Here is a 27,767-nt window from a genome sequence, read left to right on the forward strand (position 1 = left end):
ATGTTGACCAGGATGGTCTCGATCTCTTGACCTCGTGATCCTCCCGCCTCGGCCTCCCAAAGTACTGGGATTACAGGCGTGAGCCACCGCGCCCGGCCTAATTTTTGTATTTTTAAGCAGAGACAGGGTTTCACCATGTTGGTCAGGCTGGTCTCGAACCCTGACCTCATGATCTGCCTGCCTCAGCCTCCCAAAGTGCTGGGATTACAGGCATGAGCCACCGTGCCTGGCTCCAAACCAACTTTTATCTGTCAAGATGACATTCAACTTGACTGGTATTAAGACAATAGAGTAGGAAGAGGCAGACACATAAAAAATGGATTTTCTTGGTGTGCAAAGGTCAGCCTCTGTTTCTTCTAGGAAACAAAAGGATGAACATATACCAGCTTTTTGGCATTATGGCAATTATTTTTCTTTGTTTTTATATATTAATTTTTTGAGATAAAGTTTTGTTCTTGATGCGCAAGCTGGAGTGCAATGGTGTGATCTCAGCTCACTGCAACACCTGCCTCCCAGGTTCAACCGATTCTCTTGCCTCAGCCTCCTGAGTAGCTGGGATTACAGGCACCCGCCGCCACGCCCAGCTAATTTTTGTATTTTTAGTAGAGACAGGATTTCACCACGTTGGTCAGGCTGGTCTCGAACACTTGACCTCAGGTGGTCTGCCTGCTTTGGCCTCCCAAAGTGCTGGGATTACAGACGTGAGCCACTGGGCCTGGCCTCTGTTTTTATAAAGGTTTCCATTCCTGGGGAAAAGAATAGGACTAAGAGGGGCAGCTCCATAATCAGATCCTAGATCTTTTTTTTTTTTTTTTTTTTTTTTAAGAGACGGGGTTTCACCACGTTGGCCAGGATGGTCTTGATCTCTTGACCTCATGATCCACCCGCTCGGCCTCCCAAAGTGCTGGGATTACAGGCGTGAGCCACCCCGCCTGGCCCCCTAGATCTCTTTTCAAGAGCCTTACTGGTTGGACGCAGTGGTTCACACCTATAATCCCAGCCCTTTGGGAGGCCAAGGCAGGCAGATCACCTGAGACCAGCCTGGCCAACATGGTGAATCCCCCTCTCCACTAAAAATATAAAAATTAGCCAGGTGCTGTGGTGGTGTGCACCTATAATCCCAGCTACTTGGGAGGCTGAGGCCCAATAATCACTTGAACCAGGGAGATGGAGGTTGCAGTGAGCTGAGATTGCCACTGCACTGCAGCCAGGTAGACAGAGTGAGACTCCATCTAAAAAAAGAAAAGAAAAGAAAAAGAAAAAAGCCTTTCCAAGCATTGAATCTCTTCTTACCCCAAGGCACTCACCTCCAATGGTGCTCTCCTGGTACTCATGGAACTGCCCTTTGACAAAACGTAATACCAGGCTTGACTTTCCCACTGCAGATTCTCCCAGCAGGACCAATTTGAACTGGCATATTTTGCTGGCCTGGGGTTGCCCATTGGGCCTAGCTGTGCTTCTGCTAGTCATGGCCAGATTATCAGAGTAGGAAAGGGTGGAGGGAGGGGGATGCCGTAAAGGGGGGGGGGAAGGGGAGGGGATTTCCAGGCTTCAACAGTCCTGCAAGAAAAAAAAGTGAATAAAATTAGACATAGGTCCATTGAACTGCAATTGCTTTTCAGAAAAATGATAGAATCTCTTCATCTCCTTGATCCTATGAGGACTTAGCTCTTGCAATCATCCACTATTGACAGGTTATACCTCTGAGAAGGTCCCAGGCAGCGGATACTCAGTTCTAAGAGTTGGGAACTTGAACAAAATAAGAACTGCTTCTAGAGTTTGCCCTATCACATAATCTCTAACTGCCAAGGGAGCTGAAATAGAGAGATTGAAAACTGAGAGATTTTAATTCCCTAGTAATTTCCCACCAGGTCTTTAAGATTTTTTTGTTTGAGTCACACAAACTGATCAACCTTTGGTTGGCCTGAAGAATATCCAGATCCACCCAAAGGTACCCTAGATCCCCAGTATCTCCTTGGTATCCAGGTGCTGTGTTCTTTTTCTTTTAGCTCTTTGTCAGAATGAGAGATTCACTCTAGGGGTGTGGGATAAGAGTCACCCCTTCTTTTTTTTTTTTTTGAGACGGAGTTTCGCTCTTGCTACCCAGGCTGGAGTGCAATGGCGCGATCTCGGCTCACCGCAACCTCCGCCTCCTGGGTTCAGGCAATTCTCCTGCCTCAACCTCCTGAGTAGCTGGGATTACAGGCACATGCCACCATGCCCAGCTAATTTTTTGTATTTTTAGTAGAGACGGGGTTTCACCGTGTTGACCAGGATGGTCTCGATCTCTTGACCTCGTGATCCACCCGCCTTGGCCTCCCAAAGTGCTGGGATTACAGGCTTGAGCCACCGCGCCCAGCCAAGAGTCACCCCTTCTAAGGGGAGAAGAGTAGCTGCTGCTATATCCTTCATATATGACTGGTCTCCCTGATAAGACATTTCTAAAGATCTAACCAGGGTCCCATTGACAGAAAATCTATCCTTTCTCATTTTTTGTTGAAGGTAAAGAAAGAAATACAACCAACGAATCATCCTATTTCATTATCAACTCTGTTTCATTAACAATACTTTTTTCACTTTGTTTCTGCCCTCTTTACAAATCTGAAAGACTATCAAGTGTGAGAGTCAGTAAGCTTGACCTACTGTCAACTTGCAGCTGTCTTGCTGGTGCCTAGGGATTAGATTACCCACCACACCAAAGAGGCCTAACAGCTGTAGTCCTCCAAATTAGAGGCAGAGAAAGGTATACTTTCTAAACACATGCAGGAGTCTCCAGAGGATGGTATAGGGGATAAGTCTGCAAGCAATCAACTCCTCTATCTTCTAAGAGGGCTAAGAAAGCTGCTGGTGGGGGAGGGAACAGAGAGAAGAGTTGGGACTTGGAGATTCTAATCATCTAAATCTGAATATATTTCATCATCATGACTCTGAGTGGAAAGGAGCTATAAAATTCAAAAGGGAGTTAGCATGGGCAGAGCATGCAAAAATCTCTCTCCCAAAGGTAAGCACTGATTGACAGTTGTACTTTGCTTGTTCAAATTAATCTTTCCCTTTTCCAAAGCTGATCCTAGTGACTTAACAAACATCATACTCTGTGGCATGTGGGGAAACATTATTATTTTGTCACAATTAGTGGGTCTGGAGTTAAACTGGGGTTAAAAAATTTCAGTAATCCCACTTACTAGATAGTAAAGACAGAAAATCATACCGGAGGCAATGCAGAGGAACGAAGGTTTTGGAGTCCAATTCTCTGGGTTTGTTTTCCAGTTTTACTTACTAGCTATGAACCTTGGGTAAGTCACTAAATGTATATGTGCATTCATTTCCTCATCTGTAAAATGAGGTAACAGCCTTATAAGCACCTACTTCATAAAGGTGTTGTAAAGATTACATGAGATCATGCATATAAATAACAAGTATTTGATATATACTAAGTACTAAATAAATATTAAACTACTAATCATATGACATAAAGAAAATTTCTCTACTTAAGCTTTACCTTCTATCTTTGTAAAATGGAAAAAATACCATCCTCATAGCTACAAAAATTAAGTGAAAGATGTGTTTAGCATAGCTCCAATAATAATAGCTATTAAAATATATCTCAATAGTAGTTGTTATCAGCATATTCCTAAAAAGCAGCCACAGGCCAGGCATGGTGACTCACACCTGTAATGCCAGCACTTTGGGAGGCTGAGGCAGGTGGATCACCAAGACCAACCTGGCCAACGTGGTGAAACCCCATCTCTACTAAAAATACAAAAAAATTACTTGTACGTGGTGGTGCATGCCTGTAATCCCATCTACTCCAAAGGCTAAAGCAGGAGGAACCTTAAACCCAGGAGGCAGAAGGTTCAGTGAGCTGAGATCGAGCCACTGAATTCCAGCCTGGGCAACAGAGCGAGGCTCTGTCTCAAAAAAAGAAAAACAAAACAAAACAAAACACCAGGCATGGTGGCTCATGACTGTAATCCCAGCACTTTGGGAGGCTGAGGCAAGTGGATCAAGAGGTCAGGAGTCAGAGACTAGCCTGACCAACATGGTGAAACCCCGTCTCTACTAAAAACACAAAAATTAGCTGGGTGTGGTGGCACATGCCTATAGTCCCAGCTACCTGGGAGGCTGAGGCAAGAGACTCATTTGATCCCAGAAGACGGAGGTTGCAGTGAGCCGAGATCATGCCACTGCACTCCAGCCTTGTGACAGAGCAAGACTTCATCTCAAAAAAAAGGAAAAAAAAAAATTAGCCAGGTGTGGTGGCAGGCACCTGTAATCCCAGCCACTAGGGAGGCTGAGGCAGGAGAACTGCTTGAACCCGGGAGGTAGAGGCTGCTGTGAGCCGAGATCCTGTCATTGCACTCCAACCTGGGTAACAGAGCAAGACTCTTTCTGGGGGTGGGGGCAGCAGCTACAAAATGAAAGTGGTACAGAGAAAGAAAAAGAAAAAAACAGGCCTGGCACAGCAGCTCATGCCTCTAATCCCAGGGGTTGGGGGATAAAAGTGGAAGGATTGCTTGAGGTGAGGAGTTTGAGACCAGCCTGGGCAACACAGCAAGACTGAGTCTCTACAAAATATATATATATATTTTGAGCTGCAGTATCGCTCTGTCATCAGGCTGGGGTACGGTGGCACAATTTTGGCTTACTGCAACCTCTGCCTCCCACGTTCAAGCGATTCTCCTGCCTCAGCCTCCCAAGTAGCTGGGATTATAGGCGTCCACCATCACGCCTGTCTGTTTTTTATTTAGCAGAGATGGGATTTCACCATGTTGGCCAGGATGGTCTCAATCTCCTGACCTCGTGATCCACCTGCCTCGGCCTCCCAAAGTGCTGAGATTACAGGTGTGAGCCACTGTGCCCAGCCTACAAAACACTTTTAAAAATTAGCTGGGCATGGTGGTACACGCCTGTAATCCCAGCTACTCCAGAGGGATGGAAATAAATTCAGTTTCTAACAGTCTATAGCTATGGTTACTACTCAAGCACTTCTGGATGAAATTCAGATGAGGACTGAATGATGGGCCTTCCAGGGGTCAGATAATTCTCCAACCCTGCCACTAAAGTTGTAGCACAATCATGAAAGTGGGGAGAGCCAACTTAGAGGCAGTCCTGTAGAGCTGGTAAAGTTTTTAGAATCAGGGAAGTCTGAGTTCTGTTCTCTGCTTTGCCACAATCCACTGTGATCTTAGGCTACTCATTCCTTTTGTTTTTCTGATCCTTAGTTTCCTTATCTATTAGGATCTTTGGGGCAGAATGGAATTGGGGAAAGTGGCAAAGAGCAGAATTTGAATTCACTTCCGAAGTTCTGCGTACATTTAAGAAACTTACTGCTAAGGCATCTGTGAGGATAAATTACTTTTTTTTTTCCTGTCACTCTTAGGATATGCTTAAGTTACTGAGGATGAAATACTTCTAAAACATCTTATATTTATGTGGTATTCATACACACTGTCTCAAAGGGAAAAGAGGACAGACTAGCAGAATGCTAAACTTTAAAAGAGTTTAGTCTTGGTGGCTCACACCTGTAATACTGGCACTTTGAAAGGCTGAGGTGGGAGGATTGCTTGAGGCCAGAAGTTCAAGACAAGTGTGAGGAACATAGTGAGACCTTGTCTCTACAAAAATTAAAAAAAAAAAAAAAAAAAAATTAGCCAGGCATAGTGGTGCATGCTTGTCATCCTGGCTACTCAGGAGGCTGAAATGGGAGAATCACTTGAGCCCAGGAGGTTGAGGCTGCAGTGTGCTGTGATCATGCCACTGCATTCCAGCATGGACCACCAGGTGAGACTCTGTCTCAAAATAATAAATAGGCCAGGCATGGTGGCTTTTGCCTGTAATCCCAGCACTTTGGGATGGTCAAGGCAGGTGGATCACCTGTTTGAGACCAGCCTGGACAACATATAGGGAAACCCTGTCTCTACTAAAAAATACAAAAATTAGCTGGGCGTGGTGGTGCACACCTGTAGTCCCAACTACTTGGGAAACTGAGGCAGGAGAATTGCTTAAAGCCAGGAGACAGAGGTTGCAGTATGCTGAAATCGTGCCACTGTATTCCAGCCTGGGCAACAGAGCAAGACTCGGTCTCTCAAAAATAAATAAATAAAAGACAAGACAAATGACACAATTTTATATATATGCTATACTCTCAAGAAACAATAGAACAAGTTACTAGTTTTTTCAACTTACTCCCCCACATTTTTATGTATTTCAAAGCATGTGCTTCAAGGGGTAGAATATTAAGCCTCAATGTTACTACTCTACAATATGGGAAAATGTGGGAGTTACAACAGACTGAATTCTCATGGCTAAACGTATCACTTGAGCTCTAGGGTAGCGTAAAGACAGGAAACAGTTGCAGACACAGTTCAGTTACAAAGTCCCTGTCACTAACTCCCAGAGATGGGAAGTCAAGCCAGGTCCCAGACGTGGTCAGCAAGCTTTCTTGCTAATAAGCAACCTTGGATTCTCAGAGATCAATAACTACTGACTTAGAAAACACGACCTCAAACCCTAATATGTAACCTCAAGAATATGTTCTCACTGGGCATGGAGTTCACGCTTGTAATCCCAGCACTTTGGGAGGCTAAGGCGGGAGGATCATTTGAGCCAGGAGTTTGAGACCAGCCAGGGCAACATAACGCGACCCCACCTCTAAAAAAGAAATAGTATGTCCTGCCTTCTTCCCTGTTCACAGCAATTGATGGGCCACCTCTATGTTTTGATCTTTTTTTTTTTTTGAGAAAAGTCTTGCTCTGTCGCCCAGGCTAGAGTGCAATGGCACAATCTCGGCTCACTGCAATCTCCGCCTCCCAGGTTCAAGCGATTCTCCTGCCTCAACCTCCCGAGTAGCTGGAACTACAAGCCCGTGCCAGCACACCTGGCTAATTTTTTGTATTTTTAGTAAAGACGAGGTTTCGCCATGTTAGCCAGGATGGTCTCGATCCTTGACCTCGTGATCCCCCCACCTGAGCCTACCAAAGTGCTGGGATTACAGGCATGAACCACCGTACTGGGCCCTAAATTTTGATTTTTAATCTCATCATGTTTATAAGGGTATCATTTAAAAAATGTAATAGCTCGACTCTCAAAAGATCAATGGTACAGAAATGAAATAATACATATAAGATTCAATTGATTTATTTCCTATTCTGATTTTTTCCCACAATAATCTAATTTTATTTTTTTGTTTTGGTAAACCAGCAAGTGGTATGATGATTATTACCTTCAGAAAAAGGGAGATGGGGCAGGTTTTTCTTCCTTTCAACCCCTTTAGCTCAGAAGAGAAGAAATCAGATTTAACTTCCCTTAGAAGTGTGACTCCACAAGAATGGCTTATCAAATGATCCATTAACTAGGGAGGATTGAAGACTGACCATGGGTTAGCCCACTGGGGACAGGGGACGGGGGTGGAGGATTTTCTTTGACATAGATCTCCCAAGCAGTGCAGGAAAGCAGGCATAATAGTAAAGGTGTCTTAGTAGTCCCAGCTAGAGTAAGACTCCATTCCTCAAGCCCTCTCCCACTTGTTAGCTTTGAGTCCCTAAACCAAATACCTATGACACCTCCAGAAGTCTACTACCTACCAGTGGAGACCACGTCACTGGAGTCCAACCCAGTACCAACTATCAGCCTTAAGGTCAGTCAGGCAGATCAGAGCCAGTCTAGAGGTCATTTAGTCCAGTCTCTATATTTTACAGGTGAGGAAACTGAGACACATAAAATTAGTCAACTTGGGCTGGACGCGGTAGCTCACACCTGTAATCCCAGCACTTTGGGAGGCCGAGGCTCAGGATCACCTGAGGTCAGGAGTTCGAGACCAGCCTGGCCAACATGGTGAAACCCTGTCTCTACTAAAAATACAAAAATTAGCTGGGTGTGGTAGCACCCACCTGTAATCCCAGCTACTCAAGAGGCAGAGGCAGGAGAATCATTTGAACTTGGAAGGCAGAGGGGCAGTGAGCCGAGATCACATCACTGCACTTCAGCCTGGGCAACAGAGACTCCGTCTCAAAAATGAATAAATAAAAATAAAATAAATTAAAATGAGTCAGCTTGTCAAGTGTTACCATACAGCGAATTGCTAAGTAGTAAATGTAGGATTCCTAGTCAGGTACTCCTGCCTCTTTTATACCACTATACTTTTTAGAGAAGCAGGAAATGCTGAACTCTGAAGAGGGCACCAGGGCAGGATCAAGAGCTTAGACTGGATAGGGTTTCTGCCACTATTCAGTTTAGGTAAGTACTTGCTTTGGGACTAAAAACAAATTAAGAAGACCCGGGCCTTCCCTGGCAACGGGGATCCAGTCCCATAGCCTTCTGACAGAAGAATTAATTCATCACTACTCTTTTCTAGAAGCTCTTTGACCAATCCCTGCCAGGACAGTTGAAATAAAAGCAATTCAATGGGAGGCAATAGGAAAACAAGCGGTAACTTTTGCAGGATTTGGTGGGCCTTGTGATTAATGTGAGAGGTTTACAAGTAGGGAAGGTAGAGCAGAAACCAGCAACTACCTTCATCTTCCTCTCCAACTTTGTTTAAACCCAAGTAACCAAAATCTTGAAATGAGAATCCTACCACTTGGCTCAGCTCTTCATTTTGTTGATCCAATGTTACCCAATGAGTCACTAGATTAAATGAGAGATTCCTTCCACATCCCCACCCCTTCCTTCATATTTCTCCAAGAGGCAAAAAGCATACTTACCTCTTATCAGCATGGTAGTACAAACTCCCTATTATTGACCTAGGTAAGGCTGGAATGCTCATCCCTACTTGTCTGCCTAGCAAAATTCTATATATCTCATAAGACCAAGCTCATATGTTACTTCAGTGAAATTGCACAATCACCCCCTCCTCTAGCAGAATTCATCATTGCTTCTCTAGAGGCCCGTAGGGTCCCACAGTATTAAGACTGTATTCCTGGCTGGGCGTGGTGGCTCACGCCTATAATCTCAACACTTTTAGAGGCCAAGTCAGGTGAATCACTTGAGATCAGGAGTAAGATCAGCATGGCAAACATGGTGAAACCCCGACTCTACTAAAAATACAAAAAATTAGCTGGGTATGTTGGTGCAGGCTTGTAATCCCAGTTACCCAGGAGGCTGAGACATGAGAATTGCTTTGAATCCAGAAGGTGGAGGTTGCACTGAGCACAGATTGCGCCACTGCACTCCAGCCTGGGCAACAGTGTGAGACTCCATCTCAAAAAAAAAAAAAAAAAAAAAAAAAAAAAAAAAAAAAAAGCAAGCAAGCAAAGCTGGGCCCAGTGGCTCACGCCTGTAATCCCAGCACTTTGGGAGGCTGAGGAGGGCAGATCATGAGGTCAGGAGATCGAGACCATCCTGGCTAACAAAGTGAAACCCCACCTCTACTAAAAATACAAAAAATCAGCCAGGTGTGATGGCACACACCTGTAGTCCCAGCTACTAAGGAGGCTGAGGCGGGAGAATTGCTTGAACCTGGGAGGCAGAGGTTGCAGTGAGCCAGGATTGTGCCACTGTACTCTAGCCTGGGCGATAAAGTAAGACTCTGTCTCAAAAAAAAAAGAAAAAAAAAAAACAAAACTGTATTTCTATAATTGTATGTATCACATTACCATGGTATGTGAATTAATTGTGTCTGTCTGCTCTGCTAAACTGTGAAGTTCTTAAAAAGTGGGAGTTTCTTTATGTTATCTTAAGTCTTCAGAGCACAGCATGCTGCCTGATCCCTAGTAGGTGCTCATTAAAGGCTCCCTAAATTAAGGCCAAGTAATTCTACTTCTTTCCCCCAATCAACTCCACCCGTTCTGTACCATCTGCACAGATCTTACTCAGTTCCGTTTAGGAATGTTTTTAATAGGCCTTAGAAAACCAGTTCTCTTCCTGGCTCCTCATGTTCTCTCTGGATAGAGGCCCCCCCCGGGATCGTGCCCACAAGGTACTATTGCAACTCACATGGGCTAACTGCTTTTCCTGTCACCCGTTACTATGTCTCAGATGGCCTAATCACACCCAATATGTGGCCCCCCCCCCAACCAAACACTGAGGCAACTGTAGCTAAAAACAAAGTTCCCTGACTTTTCAATTGATGTTGAGTGGTCAAAAGCTTTGGGCCACTGTCTCTCTATTAATTCCTGACTTGACAAACACAAGTTAAAAAAAAAAAGAAGTCATAATACCATAGAACCAGGAGTTCTATGGTACCTTTCCCGTAGGTACCTTTTCATAGAAAAGGTACCTACTGTCCCTAAACAGAAGCTACAAGCTTGCCCAGAAATGTACACACACTTTGTTCACCTGGGTAGCTCCTTATTTAGTTGTTACTCTTCAGTCAATGACTAAATCTTTCCCAAAACGCTTGTAGGAAGTGGAATTATACCATGTAGGGTTTTATGGTATCCATCCTCCAAGAGGGCTGCTGTATTTCCTTATTATAAGTTCACTGTCTCACACTTTGGTTACTTTCCAATCTGAAATGCTTTAGGATTAGGAAGCAAACTACATGCCTCCTTCTTCTACCCTGTAACTCCTTCTCAGAAGTAAAATTCATACCAATGAGCAATATTTGCTCCCAAGTAAAGTAAGAGTTAGAAGATATGAGTTATATTCTGGCCAAGTGTGGTGGCTCACACCTGTAATCCCAGAATTTTGGGATGCTGAGGCAGGCGGATTCTCTGACCAACATGGAGAAACCCTGTCTCAATTAAAAATACAAAATTAGGCAGGCGTGGTGGCTCATGCCTATAATTCCAGCTACTCGAAAGGCTGAGGCAGGAGAATTGCTTGAACCTGGAAGGAGGAGGTTGTGATGAGCTGAGATCGAGCCACTGCACTCCAGCCTGGGCAACAAGAGTGAAACTCCGTCTCAAAAAAAAAAAAAAGAGAAAAAAGAAAAGAAAACAAAAGACAATATGAGGTATGTTCTACAGTAGGGACTGTCCAGAAAAAAAAAATTTAAATTTAGAAAGATATGAGGTATGACTTGAAGGGCAATAGGAAAGCCCTCTTCTACAAATATATTTTTGCAACTCCAGATCTATGTATGAAATTCCTTATTGTTAATTCTACTCCTAAACTCCCTAAGATGCAAAAAACTCTTGGAAAAATTAATAGTTTAAGCGACTGTGTTATTTACATCTTAATAACAGCAATTCCAGATCCTTTCTTGAAGGTAAGCTTTGATTAAGGGAAAGACAAACAAACACCGAGGGAGGCCAGCTGTGGTGGCTCATGCCTGTAAGCCCAGCACTCATGCCTGTAATCCCAGCACTTCAGGTCAGGAGTTAGAGACCAGCCTGGCCAACATGGTGAAATCCCATCTCCACTAAAAACACAAAAATTAGGCAGGCATGGTGGCATGCGCCTATAATCCCAGCTACATGGGAGGCTGAGCAGGTGAATCACTTGCACCTGGAAGCCAGAGGTTGCAATAAGCTGACATAGCGTCACTGCACTCCGGCCTGGACAATAAAGCTAGACTCTGTCTCAAAAAAACAAAAAAAAAAAAACAAAACAAACAAACAAAAAAACCCAACCAACCAACCAAATCCACAAAGGGATGCCCAGAAGAAAGGGACAGGATATGACCAGGGTTTAGGAAATGGCAAAGACTAGATGGGATTAAAACATACACACACGGCCGGGCATGGTGGCTTACACCTGTAATCCCAGCACTCTGGGAGGCTGAAGTGGGTGGATCACCTGAGGTCAAGAGTTCGAGAACAGCCTGGCCAACATGGTGAAAAACTGTCTCTACTAATAATACAAAAATTAGCTGGGCATGGTGGCACACACCTGTAATCCCAGCTACTCTGGAGGCTGAGGCAGAAGAATCGCTTGAACCTGGGAGGCGGAGGTTGCAGTGAGCTGAGATTGTGCCATTGCACTCCAGCCTGGGCGACAAGAGAAAAACTCCGTCTCAAAACAACAACAACAACAACAAAACACACATACACACACCCCCCCCATATACAACTGTCTCTAGAACTGGCTTGCACTTGAGAAAAGTTCCTTGGGGGAGACAACTGAGGTTTCCAATGGGCACTATATAAAGGCTGGGTATAATAGAGGGCTTTTAAAGCCAGTAAGGACAAATTCAATTAATAAGGTGGTAGTATGAAATGGTCTAGCTGTACTCTGACTCTGAGATTCAGAGGAAAACTGATTTCAAATCCAGAGAAGCTTGGAGCTTCTCACATCACTATAGAAAGACACACTGTTCTCTAGCTTGGGCAACAGAGCAAAACCCTGTCTCTAAAAATAGAAGAAAAGAAAAGAAAGACAAATACAGGAGCCTCTTAGGAGAACCATCATCATCATGGATAGGAAAGGAACAGTCAAGTAACGTGAACATGCAGAGGCCATGAACATGCAGAGACCATGAATTTGAGATAAAGATCTGAAATTCCTCTCTTTAAAAGAGATACCAACAATTTCCCCCCCAAAAAAATGATCCCTTCTCCCCATAAAGTTTTGCTCTGGCCAGGCAGAGTGGCTTATGCCTGTAATATCAGCATTTTGGGAGGCTGATGGGGGTGGATCACAACGTCAGGAGATAAAGAACATCTTGGCCAACATGGTGAAACCCCATCTCTACTAAAAATACAAAAATTAGCCAGGCGTGGTGGTGCGCACCTGTAGTCCCAGCTAGTCTGGAGGCTGAGGCAGGAGAATCGCTTGAACCTGGGAGGCGGTGGTTGCAGTTAGCCAAGTGCTACTGCATTCCAGCCTGGGCGACAAGAGCGAAACTCTATCTAAAAAAAAAAAAAAGTTTTATTTCATCTATTTGGGCATTTCCTAGGACACCCACCACACAACTTGGTGTGTGTGTGCTGAAGGTGAATGATAACCCACAGTACAGACCTCTGCTTGTCTGACTTGGAAGAAGACAAAATGAACTGTGAAAGGAGCACAATAAATAACAGAGTATCATCCCAGAAGGGAAAATTGTAGAAAGAATGAGACTAGAGTTTGGTGAGAACATGAAAACAGAATTGACTTTTGTGGCACATCCCCCAAAGCAAAGCAAGATTAGTCTGATTTGCTGTCTCTGATTCTTGACCCTCCTAAATGAAATGAGTGAAGTATGTGTGGGAGGATTTATACTTCTTAAATTGCTGTACAGTTTACATATTTTAAAATATGTATATATTACTTTTGCAATTAAGAAATGTAGTAATAAAATATATTGGTAAAGAAAGGGAAAATATTGGTAAAGAAAGGGAAAAGAAGGAAGTACAGTAGGGGAAAATCCAATAGGTTCCAATCTATGAGGGATGAAGAAGGTTGGCAGACCATTAAAAATACATGAGGAAGAGGGTACTCCACTCCTCTGCTTTGGCAATCTTTTCCTTTTTTTTTTTTTTTTTTTTTTTCAGAGAGAGGATCTCATTCTGTTGCCCAGGCTGAAATACAGTGGCAAGACCATGGCTCACTGCACCCTCGAACTCCTGGGCTCAAGTGATTCTCTTGCCTCAGCCTCCCAAGTAGCTGAGATTACAGGCTCGTGCCACTACGCCCAGCTAATTTAAAAAATTTCCGGCCGGGCATGGTGGCTCACACCTGTAATCCCAGCACTTTGGGAGGCTGAGGTGGGCGGATCACCTGAGATCAAGAGTTCGAGACCAGGCTGACCAATATGATGAAACCCCATCTTAAAAATAAAAATAAAATAAAATAAATAAAATAAAATTTCTTGTAGAGACAGCATCTCACTATGTTGCCCAGGCTGGTCTCAAACTCCTGGCCTCAAGCGATCCTCCTGCCTCAGCTTCCCAAAGTGCTGGGATTACAGGTGTAAACTACAGCACCTCTATCTTTTTCTCTACTCACCATCTTCCCCAGACACTTCGTAGTTTGACCCAACTTTCTAACAGCACAGAAATCTGGGCTTTTGAAGAAGTAGACAAAGAACAAGGGGTGATTCCAAGCTTTTGAAATGGAATTTCTCACTCTTCCCCAAATCTGTTCCTCAGTAATATCACCTCATAGTTTTGGACCTGTTAACTCCTTTACCTGCCTGGGAAATACCCAAGTCAAGTCTAAGTCCCACAAAAATTTCACCAACTATGATCAGAAGATCTCCTGATGGCTGAGGATCTCTAAGCCCCTTTCCCACATAAATAATAAAATAGATATGAAATAGATTCTCAGTTCTAGGAGACACGGTATTCACTATAGACCACATTATTAAGTATGAAAGAAGTGGACAAAACAAGCCCCCAATGCAACTTCTTAGCTCTTTCATAGGACATGAAACAGTAGGTTAAGAAACAGACTGCAGTATAGACCAGGTATGAAGCCAAGAGAAAGTGTAAGGGCTGAGTATGGAGCAGCCAACAGCCATAGAAAAAAAAATTACTTTCATCTTCATCCCTACCCTGGGAGTTCTAAAAAGCTTCAAATTACCACATCTAAACACTGAAAGGAACAAAAGCGTGGGTACTCCCAAGACCCAGAGCCTCCAGCCCCACTTCAGCATACCCAGAAGCTCCCATAACTGATACCAGGCCCTGCTTCCATTTCCTCAACTAACTTAGTCTTCTAGATTCATAGAGCCTTCTTCATTTTCCCCAGTTCTCCCTCACTGAACCCAAATCTCTCTCAGTTCAACACCACAACTCCCTCAGTTCTTTCTACAATAGGCACTTTCCCTGAAAAGAACGCTTCTTATCCAACTAAGAACCCTTTTCAGGCCCTTCCAATGAGCCTCTCTGGAGGGACCCAGCCCCAGTCAGCCTTCGGGCTCAAGCCACAGGTCTGACCCCTCCTCAGCTCCCGGCAAATGGGCTTACCTCACCCGCTGCCCTGTCCCTTTCCCCAGCTCCTCCCTCTTCAGAGCTGCTTAATGAGGCCTGGCCCTGCCCTCACTCAAGCTCCGGGCCTGCAGCGCCCGGCCCCCGGCCCGGCCGCCGCCACAGCCCAGCCGCCTCCCCGACTCACCAACTTTGGGGTCCCAGCCCGCCCAGTCCCCTTCTCTGAGCCCCTATTAGGCCTGCCGGGGCCCGGCCCCCTTCTCCCTTCTCCAGTGGGCCACTCTAAACCCTCGCTTAGGCCGAGACCCGCCTCGGCTCTCAGGCCAGGCTGCTCTCATTTCCCGGGCGCTTCCGCCCCTGCCCTTTGGGTTCCATCAGCTCGGTACCTGGGGCTCCGTCTCCCCCGTCGGCCCCAAGCCTGTGTCGAACAGACAAACAGCTGCAGCTCAACCAAACCCTCCTGCCCCTCCTTCTCCTCCTCGCCCTGGGGCGGGGGCTCCAGCCAATAGCTAGATTACCCGCCTACCATCGAGGGTGGGCTATATGTGCACTCATCCACCAATCCTCTGGAGAAAGGCGGGTCTCTTTGGGTGCTGTCAACAACAAGTACGAGCAAGGGACTCGACAGGCGGGGCCACAAACCAATAGCGAGAGAGAAACCTCGAAGATGGACGAGGTAAGGAGCCATTAAAAAGCAAGCTTCTGAAGACAGTGGGGCGGTACACTGCCGACAGGCGCATGTATCTACCAGTAAAACCTCGACACCCCATGACCCCGCCTTTTGACTCATAAACATCTAATCAGGTGAGTGATGGAGGCGGGTCAAAGCGAAACTTTAACCAGTACTGCGAAAATACAGGATTTGACTGGCAGCAAGGCCGGGTTGAAGAAAGCCTTAGGAAGGCCGCTGCTGACCTTCGCCCCTCCCCTGGACTTGGCGAGGCTGGCTCTAGTGCCCCGCCTTCTATGACAAATTTGCCGGCGTAAAGGGAAATACCTCTCCTAGGGATCCGGAGCCTGGGAATTTAAGTAACCCTGACATCAGCGCTTCCTCCTTTTAGTGAGGTTTCAGGTATTTGGGGTGGCCCGCGGGCGGTCTGAAATGGTTTTTGATGGACTGAGACAATGGCAACTACAAGCAGTAGTAGCTTGGAGACACTTTTTCAGAATCGTATGTATATGTAAATAAAAGAATCTTTGGAAAACTTTGCTGTTTGTGATATGAAACAGAAAGGAGAAAAACGGCGAGCTTACTGGTAAATGCAGCGCCGAGAGGCAAATTCCCCGGGAGCCCTCTTGCCATTTTGTATGTGCGTGTGTGTGTATGTGTATGTGGTGTGTGTGTATGTGGTGTGTGTATGTGGTGTATATGTATGTGGTGTGTGTATGTGGTGTGTGTGTGGTATATGCATATGTGGTGTGTGTATGTGATGTGTGTATGGTATGTTGTATGTGTGGGGTGTGTGTGTGTGTGTGTGTGTGTGTGGTATGTTGGCTGGGGGAAAGGAGGTTTGTTGGTGTGTGGAGAAAGTGAAGTAGGAAGCATACAGGTTTCAGTTTCCCCAGCCATAAATAGGGACAATAATAACCGCTTTGTTTATCACCAGCACTAGCCAAAATGGGGCAGAGTGGGTAGACATCCACAGAGAGATTAGGAAAAGGGGTCTGGAATCAATGATCACGTATACATAGTCATATTCTGTCTCCCACCATTCTTTTAGTAAATAAGATGAGGAAAGAGATGAACTATAAAACTAGGTACATTTTTTTAATGAACTACAAACTAAATTACAAGTAACTAATAGCAGGGGCACGCAAGGACAAGGGTGACAGAGACAAAATCATAAAAGAAAAAATGCTTTTTTTTTTTTTTTAGCACTGTCATTACAAAACCCCAAGGTGCACATGGCAACAAATCCACCCACTCTGACAAAAAAAAAAAAACAGCCAACCCTACTATTGGATAAAACCTGAAGTATAAATATAATTGTTCATCCTTCTTTTAAAGAAATATTTTTATCCAATGCCCTCACTCAATCACAGCCCTGTAAAAGTGTCAGCATTCTCAAAATGATGCCTAAACCCTAACTTCCACTCCTATGGGGTAGAAGGTGGACTTCAGAGGAAAACGGGATCAGGAATCCCTGGCAACTGAAGAACTAAGAATACTAAAAGGAAGAGAAAAATTCAAACATCTCTCACCTGCCTCATAAGGCCTCGGTGAAATAATAGATTGGAATGAAGCACAATATCTGTCCCAGGGCCTCCCAGACTCCTCATGCCGGTAGAAGGGACAAACATGAGGACTGGGGCCAATCATTTCTTCTGCAGCCCCATCAGGGCTGAGTCTTGAGTCTCCCAGCCTATTAGGTGAGGCAAAACACTAGGGTATAAACTGATTGGATCTATTTTATCAAAGGAATTCTTTAAAATAGACTCCTCTCTGTGGTTTTGTTTTACTTGGTTCTCAAAAGCTCCAACTTAGGCCCCTGCTATTGTTCGGCCTTTACAAAAATTGTGGCAGCAGGAGGCTGGGGATCCTGGTCATCCCAAACACTGGAAATAATAATTATGGGGTATTCAAAGATTGATACGGCAAATCTAATGTGTAGGGAGGCTTTTTTTTAAAAAAAAATACCAACCCTCTTCAGCAATAATTAGGAGAAGGGAGAAAGGATAGTGGAGGCTAACTTAAGTGCATCTAATACTGAAACTTCCTTTCATTTTTTACCAGTTCCTCTCTTTCACCCCTGTATTCCCAGAGTTGGCTGGCTAAGACTGGAAGGTGAGTGTTTAAGGCAAGATCAGAGGGCCCACCTGAGTCCAAATAGCCCAAGGCCAAGCCAGGTCAAGCCCACACTGGAGGAGAGGGTGAAATTAGGGCTGGGGGCTTTGAGAAGGCCATCAGAGTCGAAGATGGGGTACTGGCTTGGTCACATCCTGGAAGAAAGGGTGAGCCAGGGCTGCCTTTGCCGAAATCCGCTTGTTGGGGTCATAGTGCAGCATTTGCTAGAGGGAGAGGGGAGAGATGTATGTTGACTTCAATGATGTGATGGTGGACTAAATGGGCAGCAAGTGTTCCCAGAAATCAGGAAACCAGAACTCCTTCTACCCAAGGCAGAATTTTCACTTCCATCCTCCTGTATCTGAATCAGCGTGCCAACAGGGAAAGAAGGAATCAGGGAAATGAAATACTGAGGCCCAGAGTTAGGGTCTCATCCTCCCTTCATCCTGTAAAATCCCTTCCCTGGGAGAAATGAATGAGGGGAAGCAGGTGCCCACTCTCACCGATAACAAGCTCCGTCCATCTTCATCCAGGGGAGGTACAACTTTACTAAAATCTTGTCGGGCCCACTTGGGGAAACTTGGTTTGTAATCAGGCATAGAAGTAACTCCTGGCCACACCACCTCATCTGGGGTCCCCAGAGTCCGAAAGATCCGGAAGAGCTGGTCAATCTCAGAATCTCCAGGGAATAGGGCCCGGCGAGTCACCTGAAAATGGGGAAAGAAGAAATACCAAGACCCACATTGACATCAGTCAAAACTGTTCTCTATACAAAGGAGTTCCCACAGGCAGTGAAAGGTCAGCAGGGCCCCATGACTCCCTCCCCAGGGCCTTTCAGGGGGTCGGTCACACAGAACCTGAGACAAAGAAGTCCCTTCATCTGTCTCCTTGCCCCCTCCTTCCTTCCCCCAACCATGACTTTGCAGATCCCCAAGGCTGGGTGGGGCTGGGAGGGGGTGAATGTCTGGGGTGCCACTGACAAGTAGCAAAGGGATCCCAAGCCACTCACGGGGTGTGGGGTAGACACTGCGGTCATTCCCCAACCTTGTGATGCAGCCACTTCTAGATAGGAGCACAGCGGGCAGAGACTCTGTCTTCCATTTCTTCTGTGTTCCCCACAGCACCTAGCATGGTACTGGGTACACACTAGGTGCTTAACAAATATTTTTTGATGAATTGAGAGAGGAATATGGGCAATTGTAAGGTAATGCATTGGGGGATAAATGCACATTACATATGTATAGGCTAAGGGTCTTTAAGCTCTTGGTTACAACCCAGATAAAGGACCACAAAACATATTGCTGATTTGAAGGCTCAGCCTACTGCACTGCACTGTTGTATTAAAGGAGATGGGGACTTCTACATAAGGCCAGGCCTCAAGGATCCTTCAGTCTGAAAAGCCAGAGGTTGAAGGGGGACATGATCTAAATCTTTTTTTTTTTTTTTTTTTAAATAAAGATGGGGTTTCACCATGTTGGTCAGGCTGGTCTTGAACTCCCAACCTCAGATGATCCGCCTGCCTTGGCCTCCAAAGTGCTTGGATTACAGGCACGAGCCACCATGCCCGGCCAATCTTTTTTTTTTTTTTGAGATGGAGTCTCGCTCTGTCACCTGGGCTGGAGTGCAGTGGCGCTATTTCATCTCACTGCAACTTCCGTCTCCCAGGTTCAAGCAATTCTCCTGCCTCAGCCTCCCAAATAGCTGGGATTACAGGTGTTTGTGCCACCATACCCGGCTAATTTTTGTATTTTTTGTAGAGATGAGGTTTCAGCATGTTAGCCAGGCTGGTCTTGAACTCCTGTCCTCAGGTGACCCGCCCACCTCAGCCTCCCAAAGTGCTGGAATTACAGGCATGAGCCACTGCGCCCTGTCTAAATCTGCAGTTTAAATGAAGGGTGTGAACAAAGGGACCACAGCTGGCTTCACTACATTCCTGGCACCATGCAACAAGGTCTACAGGCCTTGAAGTAAAGCCCCGAAATAAAAGAGGCACTAAATGGAATCATTCTCCCAAATATATGCAGACTGTGGTTAAAACAGCTGCAGAAATGTTTTACCTCATTTCAGGGATAGAGATGTATACTAGGTACTAAGGCTGTTGTTGGATATCCTAACATTGTGGTTGATGTTGGGCCAACAGTTGCATCCTTTCCCCACCATTCCCCTTGATGCTACTTTAGAAAGAGAACCCTGTGATAGAAGCATCATAGGTTTGGGCAGAGAAACAGTTTTGTTGTTCTTCGATGTGGGGAGAAGGGGGCTGGGTGGAACTTGGGCAAGCCTCCATACCATCTCAGCAAAGATGCAGCCCAGGCTCCAGATGTCCACAGCTGTGGAGTAGTATTTGCAGCCCAGGAGGATTTCAGGAGCTCGGTACCACAGGGTGACCACCTGAGGGACAAGAATAGGGAGGGTGGTGTGGCTTATAGGGTACAGAGAGTCCCTCAGCACTACTCTGCTAACTCTTGGCCTCTTAACAAGCAGTTTCCTTCCCTCCATCTTTGCCCTCCGACTGATTTCCAGTCCATAGCTCTGGAGACCATATTTTCTGACCCCAATTTGAGATCTTCCTGGAAAAACTTGAGACAAACAGTCATCATAATTTTATTTGATTTTTTATTTCTGTAGAGATGGGGTCTTGCTATGTTGCCCATGATAGTCTTGAACTCCTGGGCTCAAGTGATTATCCCACCTCAGCCTCCCACAGTGTTGGTATTACAGGCGTGAGCCCAGTTAGCAACACAGTATGAATTCCATGCATACCCTAAGACTCTTTAGGATGTCAAGAGATTACTTCTACCTAGTAAGAAACTGTTGGCCAGATATTTTTAGTAACTTTGTGAATGCCCTAGTTAACACCTCTTGGGAAACTCAGAGAAGAAAGGCAAAAAAGAGACTCACCTCATGGGTATAAGTACGAACAGGGACTCCAAAAGCTCTGGCTAGTCCAAAGTCTGCTAGCTTGATGGACCCCTCTGTGTTTATAAGCAGATTCTGAGGCTTAAGGTCTCGGTGTAGGACGCGATGAGAATGGCAGAAAGCTAGGCCCTGGAGCAGCTGGAACAGATAGCTCTGACAAAGGAGAAAGAGAGGACTGTATTCTTCACCACAATGAGCAGATTGGGTTTGCTCTGTGTCCCCAAAGCTCTACTAAGGCCTTTACTATGTTGGATTATAGTTACATATTTACAAGGTATTTATTTCTCCCATTAAACTGTCAGCCCAGAGAGGATAAGGACCAAGTCTTACTCAACTTTGCATTCCTTTTCTATATGCTGTGCATTGAATAAATGTTTGTTTTTTTGTTTGTTTTTTTTTTTTGAGACGGAGTTTCGCTCTTGTTACCCAGGCTGGAGTGCAATGGCGTGATCTCGGCTCACCGCAACCTCCGCCTCCTGGGTTCAGGCAATTCTCCTGCCTCGGCCTCCTGAGTAGCTGGGATTACAGGCATGCGCCACCATGCCCAGCTAATTTTTTGTATTTTTAGTAGAGACGGGGTTTCACCATGTTGACCAGGATGGTCTCAATCTCTTGACCTCGTGATCCACCCGCCTTGGCCTCCCAAAGTGCTGGGATTACAGGCGTGAGCCACCGCGCCCGGCCTGAATAAATGTTTGTTAATAGATTGAAAGTAGCTCTGGGAGTGAAGAATCCAGCCCTAAAATAGATAATAGAGACTCATTGGCTAGTTCTTCCACCAAACAGAAGGGCTTTTTGGAGGAATTCACCAGGTGCTCTCAAATCCCATTTATCTGAGTTTCATCTGACCTCCCACCTGAGTTGCTAGGTTGACTCACTAGAGTTTCAACTTTGATTCTTCAGTCCAACCCTAGCGTTAATGAGTATAATGAGCAGGGAAGGAGACAAAAAGAAGGGTAGTGTGTGTGTGTAGTAGATGAGGGCTCAGAAGAAGGCCAAGATCATAAAATATCATCCGGAATTGCCTGCCATCAGTCCCCCAAGACACATCCATGATAGCGGGGAGCTGATGAGAAGCATTACCTTGATGAGGGGAAGAGGAATGCCAGTGAGAGCAGAGGCATCCATGAATTTCTTGAGATCTTGGTGCAGAAATTCAAAAACCAGGTAGAGTTTATTTTCTGTGTGAATGACATCCAGCAGCCTAGAGAAGGAAAGGTCAAGGAAATGGAGGTGCGAGACAAGAGAAATGGCCACACTGTATGGACAGAACTCATCCTTCTTTCCAACGGGATCGCCTCTCAGACACATACTTACTTGACAATATTAGGATGGTTAAGCTCCTTAAGCAGAGAGATCTCTCGGATGGCAGTACTGGGCACACCCTCAGTCTCACTTGGAGAGGTTGGGAAAGCAGAGATGGGAATATGGTTACAAATACTTCTTTTTCCCCCACGCAGTCATTTCTTTCCCCCAAGGAGGCACCACCCAGCACCCCCTAGGAAAGTGAGAGAAGAGAAAGGGTGCTGGAAGGAGCTGATTCCTGGGTAGTCGGGGTGTGGCTTTTGGACATATTAAGGTCATTATCTCCTCTTTTCCCAGGGGTAGGTAAGTAAAGCTGCCTGGTGAAGGTAAAGCAGGGAGACTGCAACGGGGGAGAAAAATAAAATATAAATTTAAAAATGCAGGAGTAGCACCCAGCGTCCCCAGAGGGGCCAGTGAAGTTAAACTGCCATTCTTTGGAAAGAGGAGAGAATTCTTAGGTGAGGGTGGGGCAGTGAGGAGGGCTCTTCATTCAGAAAGGCACTCCTCGTCGGTTCCCACATAACTCAACTCCATGGAGAGTCCTGGACTTCATCTCAGAGGCCTCCTTTCTCTCCCCGAGTCTCTGTGGTCGCACAATTTGGGGGCACCATCGGGCTCAGTTTGAGAAGTTTTCCATAGATTCTACATCACCCTATACTCTCCACCTTCTACAGGCCCCCAGCCCACCCCACTACTTCTAAAGAAGTCCCTCCCTGCTCTCTTCCGGTCCCTGGACCGCTACCCGCCCGTAGGGGGTTGGGGGGCACAGTCAAGGAGGTCCCCTTAGGAGTCCCGGGTACAGAGGCCACTCACGTGTCCAGGCGGATTTTTTTAAGCGCCACCACTTCTCCCGTCAACTTGTTTCTGGCTTTGTACACAACTCCGTACGTGCCCTCTCCGATCTTTTCCACCTTTTGGAAGTTCTCCATGAAGCGCCAGCGAGTCGGGTCTGCCCGGCCCTGGAGCGGGGGCCTGGGAACCCTGCAGAAGGCGGTCCCTGGCTCTCGGAGGCCGAGAAGGAGGAAACAGGGCCCAGTACCGTAGCCCCGGGTCGGGATGGAACGCAGTATACCTCTTGCTCTTGTCAATTTGGCCAACTTGAAACAATGTTGCCGCCTCCCCCACGAGTTCCCGACCGCCACCAGAGGCCCCGCCCCACCTTCCCGCGTTTCCCTGGCTCCGCCCCCAGACCTTCTTATTGGTCAACGTCAGAGCGGGGGGGCGAGCCCAGAGAGCCTCCCCGCAAATGACCCCGCCCCAGGCAAGTTTGGTTCTTGGGGGCTAGACAAGTTTCTTCCCCGGTGGGGCGACCGAGCACTCTTCCCAAGTACCTGCTTGGTGTCCGAGTTTCTATGTTTCTAGTCTCTAGGGATTTCTTGATTTCTAACTCACTATTTCCACCACTCCTGGGGAAAATATGTATCGACCTAAGGTTAAATTCCACCTGGCCTAGGAGCCTCCTTTGAAAAGTAGGAAGTCAGGGATCTCGTTGTAAAGGATTCCTTGGTCTCAGAAGAGTCGTTGCCTCCGCCTCATAGTCTACCCCGACGCTGTCTTTGTTTTGGGGTTCAGGGCTCTGTTTATGTCCTTTTTATTGGGACGGAGTTTTGCTCTTGTTGCCCAGGCTGGAATGCAATGGCGCGATCTCGGCTGGAGTTCTAGCGATTCTTCTGCCTCAGCCTCCTGAGTAGCTAGGGTTACAAGCATATGCCACCATGCCCGGCTAATTTTGTATTTTTATTAGAGACGGGGTTTCTCCATGTTGGCCAGGCTGGTCTTGAACTCCTGACCTCGTGATCCACCCGCCTCAGCCTCCCAAAGTGCTGGGATTACAGGCGCGAGGCACCGCGCCCGCCCTTGTTTCTGTCTATTTGAGAAGTTCTTGGTTTAATTCACTCTCCCATGATGAACTGTTGTGTCTGGTATGTGTTATGCAGCTGCCTTTCAGTCAGCTCTTGCCCGAGAGTGTATCAAGATGAGAATGACCCAGTGAAACCAGAAACTGTCATTGAATAGCAGGATGGGAAAGCAATGTCTAGGGCCCAGGTTCCCTTTGTCAGTTTTTTTTCTTTTTCCTCTCCTCCCCCCACCCCCACCCAGGCCTTCTCTGAGGGAGAAGAGGAAGGGCTATGCAAATGAGCACCCTTTTCTTATATAGGGGCCTATCCCAGCCCCTCAGTGTCTTTGGTTGCTGGATGGAAGAACACGATGCATCTGTTGCTGAAAAGGTGCCGTCTCCATTTGGCTGTGATAGGTGCTTTGCTGGCTGTGGGGGCTACAAAAGGTATGTGTGGATATGTGGACATGAGCAGGTGTGAACTTGGGGATGAATTCCTCTGCTCTGGTTTCTCTCCTCCTAATGGGAGATACCGGCAATATTTCAGGCTTCTCCCACTTATTTGATTTGTGAGGCTGTGGGCACCTGGGCTCCCTCCCTACATGGAGATTTGGGATTGAGCCTGAAAGTAATCTCATATGCTTGGAGGGGCGAAGGATAGAAGGTCTCTGTGGCGCTGATTCTGAGGCTTCCTTGGCAGTGAGCTGGAGCAGGGGCTCCAAAGGGATGAAATGTGTGGGAGACTCTTTTAGGAAATGTCTCTTGGGGTGGGGGATTTAAAGTGGGGAGTCAGAAAATGTGGTATTGGGTAAGAAAACTAAGGAGATACAGTCTTCTCCCCCTTGGGATGGGTTCGGGTGAACACAGCCCAGAACTTTTGTTCTGGGGCTGGGAGAGAGATAGGCAAAGGGGTCTCAGCTGAGCATCACATGAAAAGGCTCTGGGGGATTGGGCCTCGTGACAGGAGCAAGGGGCGGGGGTGGGAGTGGTGAGAGGGTCTGGAATGTCTCGTGCTGCCCTGAGGAGGGAGAGTTGGAAGTGAAGAAAGAATGGGGTATCTTATGACTTCTGCTTTAGTGGTGGGATGCTCAATGAGATGATCCAGATCCTCCCCCAGCAGAGTCAGCTAGGGTTACAGCGCACATTAGAAAGGAGATGAGTCCTGGCACAGTGGCTCACACCACTTTGGGAGTGCTAATCCTAGCACTTTGGGAGGCTGAGGTGGGTGGATCACTTGAGGTCAGGAGTTCAAGACCAGCCTGGCCAATATGGTGAAATTCCATCTCTACTAAAAATACAAAAATTAGCTAGCATGGTGGTGCACGCCTGTAATCCCAGCTACTCGGGAGGCTGAGGCAGAAGGTCGCTTGGACCTTGAACCTGGGAGGCGGAGACTGCAGGGAGCCAAGATCGTGCCACTGCATTCCAGCCTGGGCAACAGAGCAAGACTGTGTGGGTAACACCCACCATGGTTACCGAGGAAGGAGAACTGTGCAGACCCCAGACACAATTAGTGCCTGAAGTATAACTTACTGCTTGCTATATTTAGCTTATATATACAATTATACTTAGTTCCATATAATCTTTCTATATAATTATGTAGGTGTCATAGTTGGAGCTGTACTGACACATTTAGTGCTGATTTATATAATTCTTTTATATAACCATATAGTAGTTTGTAGTAGGAGGAATGCCTAGAGCAGTCACAAAGCAGAAGCAGTACATGGGAAAACAGCTAGACCAGGACAAGAACCAAAGACCCAGGCGGTGGCATCCCTGCCTGAAAGGGCATATGCTGTATGGCAGGCTTGGAGCAAGAGCCTCTCCTCCTGATAAAGGAGTTGTGGTACCTTGCATCCAGTTCCTGTGAAAAGTAGGCCTTAGGCCTAAGATCCTGGAAATAATCAAGGGAAAAGAACCCCTCTGGTGTGACCAGTCATGGCAGCTGTACACCCTGTCAGTCTTTTTTCACTTCTGTGCTAGCTCAAATCATCCTCCCATAAATATCTTAAGAAAAGAGCACAAGTCTATCAGCTCCCACTGCATTGGCTTACAGTATCCTTCTATTAGAAATTATTTGAAGTCGCCGGGCGCGGTGGCTCAAGCCTGTAATCCCAGCACTTTGGGAGGCCGAGGCGGGTGGATCATGAGGTCAAGAGATCGAGACCATCCTGGTCAACATGGTGAAACCACGTCTCTACTAAAAATACAAAAAATTAGCTGGGCATGGTGGCGCGTGCCTGTAATCCCAGCTACTCAGGAGGCTGAGGCAGGAGAATTGCCTGAACCCAGGAGGCGGAGGTTGCGGTGAGCCGAGATCGCGCCATTGCACTCCAGCCTGGGTAACATGAGTGAAACTCCGTCTCAAAAAAAAAAAAAAAAGAAATTATTTGAAGTCTCTAGCCCCCAGATAAGAAGTGTTGTGCACGACACCTGTTGCACACAGCCCACCTCCTTGCCTCAGTGACCTAATAGGGGTGAACCCCTTTTCTGTACACGACCCTCTACTACTGCACATGGCACCATCCCCTACTGTGCACGGCCCATCTCTCTGCCCAGGTGACTTAATGGGGTGGCCCCCTTGCTTGTGACTCACGTGATTATATATGCCCTATTACTAAGCCTATAGATAATAACCTCACCTACGACCCTGCCCCCTGCTTGTACCTAATAAATACGGATGCTTCTGGGCATTCCGGGGCCTTGCCTGTCTCCGCTTATAGGTGGCATGGCCAACCGAGTCCAGATGCTCTTCACTAGTTCTTTAGTGTCCTGTCTCTTTACTTCTCAGATCCTGCACCTCAGCACAGCATAAGGGACACCCCACAACCCTGTGGGGCCAACAGCCCTACACTCTGTCTCAAGAAAAACAAAAGAAAAGAAAAGAAAGGAGATGAGGAGGCCAGGTGTGGTGGCTCACGCCTGTAATCCCAGCACTTTGGGAGGCTGTGGCCATAGTATTGCTTGAGTCTAGGAGTTCAAGACCAGCCTAAGCAACACAGTGAGACCCTGTCTCTACAAAAAGTAAAAAAATTTGCTAGGTCTGGGGGTGAACACCTGTGGTCCTAGCTACTTGGGAGATTACTCAGGGAGATGGCTTCAGCCTAGGAGTTTGAGGCCACAGTGAGTGATGAATGTGCCACTGCACTCCAGCCTGGGTAAGAGAGCAAAGCCCTGTATCCAAAAAAAAGAAAAAAAAAAAGAAAAGAAATATGGAGTGAGGATAGTTTCTGCTGTGCTGAAACATACACATCATATCCCATCTCCTCCTCTCTCCCTAGATGCTTAGTCTCACAGATTTCTAGGAAGTTCTCCTTGATCTAACTTCCCTCACTGTGCTGCAGTTTCTTCTTCTTTTACTATATTCCTTAATGTGTTCTGGAAAGAGTCTGTTCACATCCACCCACCTAAGGCTCTTAAAAGATTGAACTTATATTTTGCATCCTGATTTTAAAAAATCATAAGACATTTTTCTAGATATTCATGAAAGTTTATATGGACTGGGTTTGATAATTTTGTCTAGCATGAAATGACATTGTGCTTATGCAAGAAAATACTCATATTTGTTATAGATACATACTAAATTTGTAGGATTAAAATGACAAGATGTTTGAGATTTGCTTTTAAATACTTTAGCCAAAACAAAAACAACTAGTAAGGATAAAGAAAGCAAATGTGGCAGGGTATTGATAGTTGTTGGACCTGGGTGGGGCAGACAGAGATCTAGCATATCCTTTTTTTCTTAGACCTCTCTTGGTCAGTTACAATAATTTTTGTCTTCCCTGTCCCCATCCCCAATCTCTGCCTGCCTCTAATCCATCCTTTTCACTGCTTGCCATTGTGATCTTCCTAAAATGCAAACTTAATCATGTTCAAGGCCGGGCGCGGTGGCTCAAGCCTGTAATCCTAGCACTTTGGGAGGCCGAGGCGGGTGGATCACGAGGTCAAGAGATCGAGACCATCCTGGTCAACATGGTAAAACCCCATCTCTACTAAAAATACAAAAAAAAAAAAATTAGCTGGGCATGGTGGCGTGTGCCTGTAATCCCAGCTACTCAGGAGGCTGAGGCAGGAGAATTGCCTGAACCCAGGAGGTGGAGGTTGCGGTGAGCCGAGATCGTGCCATTGCACTCCAGCCTGGGTAACAAGAGCGAAACTCTGTCTCAAAAAAAAAAAAAAAAAAAAAATA

General features: G+C 46.2%; 3 protein-coding genes across 6 annotated transcripts in view; 1 reads left to right on the forward strand and 2 right to left on the reverse strand.

Annotated features, from left to right (window-relative positions):
* RAB5B (RAB5B, member RAS oncogene family) overlaps positions 1-15,257 on the reverse strand; it is a 20,996-nt gene extending 5,739 nt beyond the window's left edge. Inside the window, exons 1-3 of one of the 2 annotated variants that reach the window (XM_032291221.1) lie at positions 15,119-15,208; positions 2,644-2,797; positions 1,308-1,560 (exon numbers count right to left, since the gene is read on the reverse strand). In XM_032291221.1, coding sequence (XP_032147112.1) covers positions 1,308-1,470 — 163 coding nt within the window. In that variant the 5' untranslated portion in view covers positions 1,471-1,560; positions 2,644-2,797; positions 15,119-15,208. Of the gene's footprint in view, positions 1-1,307; positions 1,561-2,643; positions 2,798-15,118 lie in introns of both variants that reach the window. The other variant, XM_032291218.1, reaches the window with a different exon arrangement.
* A 1,217-nt stretch (positions 15,258-16,474) lies between these two features.
* Positions 16,475-22,906, reverse strand: CDK2 (cyclin dependent kinase 2). Of its 2 annotated transcripts, XM_032291231.1 has the most exons (8): positions 22,555-22,906; positions 21,754-21,831; positions 21,520-21,640; positions 20,419-20,589; positions 19,807-19,908; positions 18,527-18,670; positions 18,021-18,224; positions 16,475-17,741 (listed from the first exon to the last, which is right to left on the reverse strand). In XM_032291231.1, the coding sequence occupies exons 1-8, from the start codon at positions 22,668-22,670 to the stop codon at positions 17,637-17,639; spliced, it is 1,041 nt and encodes a 346-aa protein (XP_032147122.1). In that variant the 5' UTR covers positions 22,671-22,906; the 3' UTR covers positions 16,475-17,636. The 2 variants fall into 2 exon arrangements, with proteins under 2 accessions (XP_032147122.1, XP_032147128.1); XM_032291237.1 differs by lacking the exon at positions 18,527-18,670.
* A 956-nt stretch (positions 22,907-23,862) lies between these two features.
* PMEL (premelanosome protein) overlaps positions 23,863-27,767 on the forward strand; it is a 12,451-nt gene continuing 8,546 nt past the window's right edge. The window contains exon 1 of one of the 2 annotated variants that reach the window (XM_032291364.1): positions 23,863-24,025. In XM_032291364.1, the coding sequence (XP_032147255.1) occupies positions 23,950-24,025 (76 nt within the window). In that variant the 5' untranslated portion in view covers positions 23,863-23,949. The remainder of the gene's footprint in view (positions 24,026-27,767) is intronic. The other variant, XM_032291371.1, reaches the window with a different exon arrangement.

This window comes from Sapajus apella, unplaced genomic scaffold (genome assembly GCF_009761245.1).
Source record: "Sapajus apella isolate SASKATOON/1434 unplaced genomic scaffold, GSC_monkey_1.0 scaffold2, whole genome shotgun sequence".
NCBI classification, from domain to species: domain Eukaryota; kingdom Metazoa; phylum Chordata; class Mammalia; order Primates; family Cebidae; genus Sapajus; species Sapajus apella.

Bases quoted from the DNA above. Each gene is read 5' to 3' on its own strand.
- CDK2 (XM_032291231.1), bottom strand. From the start codon at position 22,670: ATGGAGAACTTCCAAAAGGTGGAAAAGATCGGAGAGGGCACGTACGGA. The intron at 21,832-22,554 runs GTGAGTGGCCTC...AACCTCTCCAAG, and splicing joins AAAAAAATCCGCCTGGACAC to TGAGACTGAGGGTGTGCCCA. The intron at 20,590-21,519 runs GTAATGCTTCTC...CTCCTTTGTCAG, and splicing joins TTCCTCTTCCCCTCATCAAG to AGCTATCTGTTCCAGCTGCT.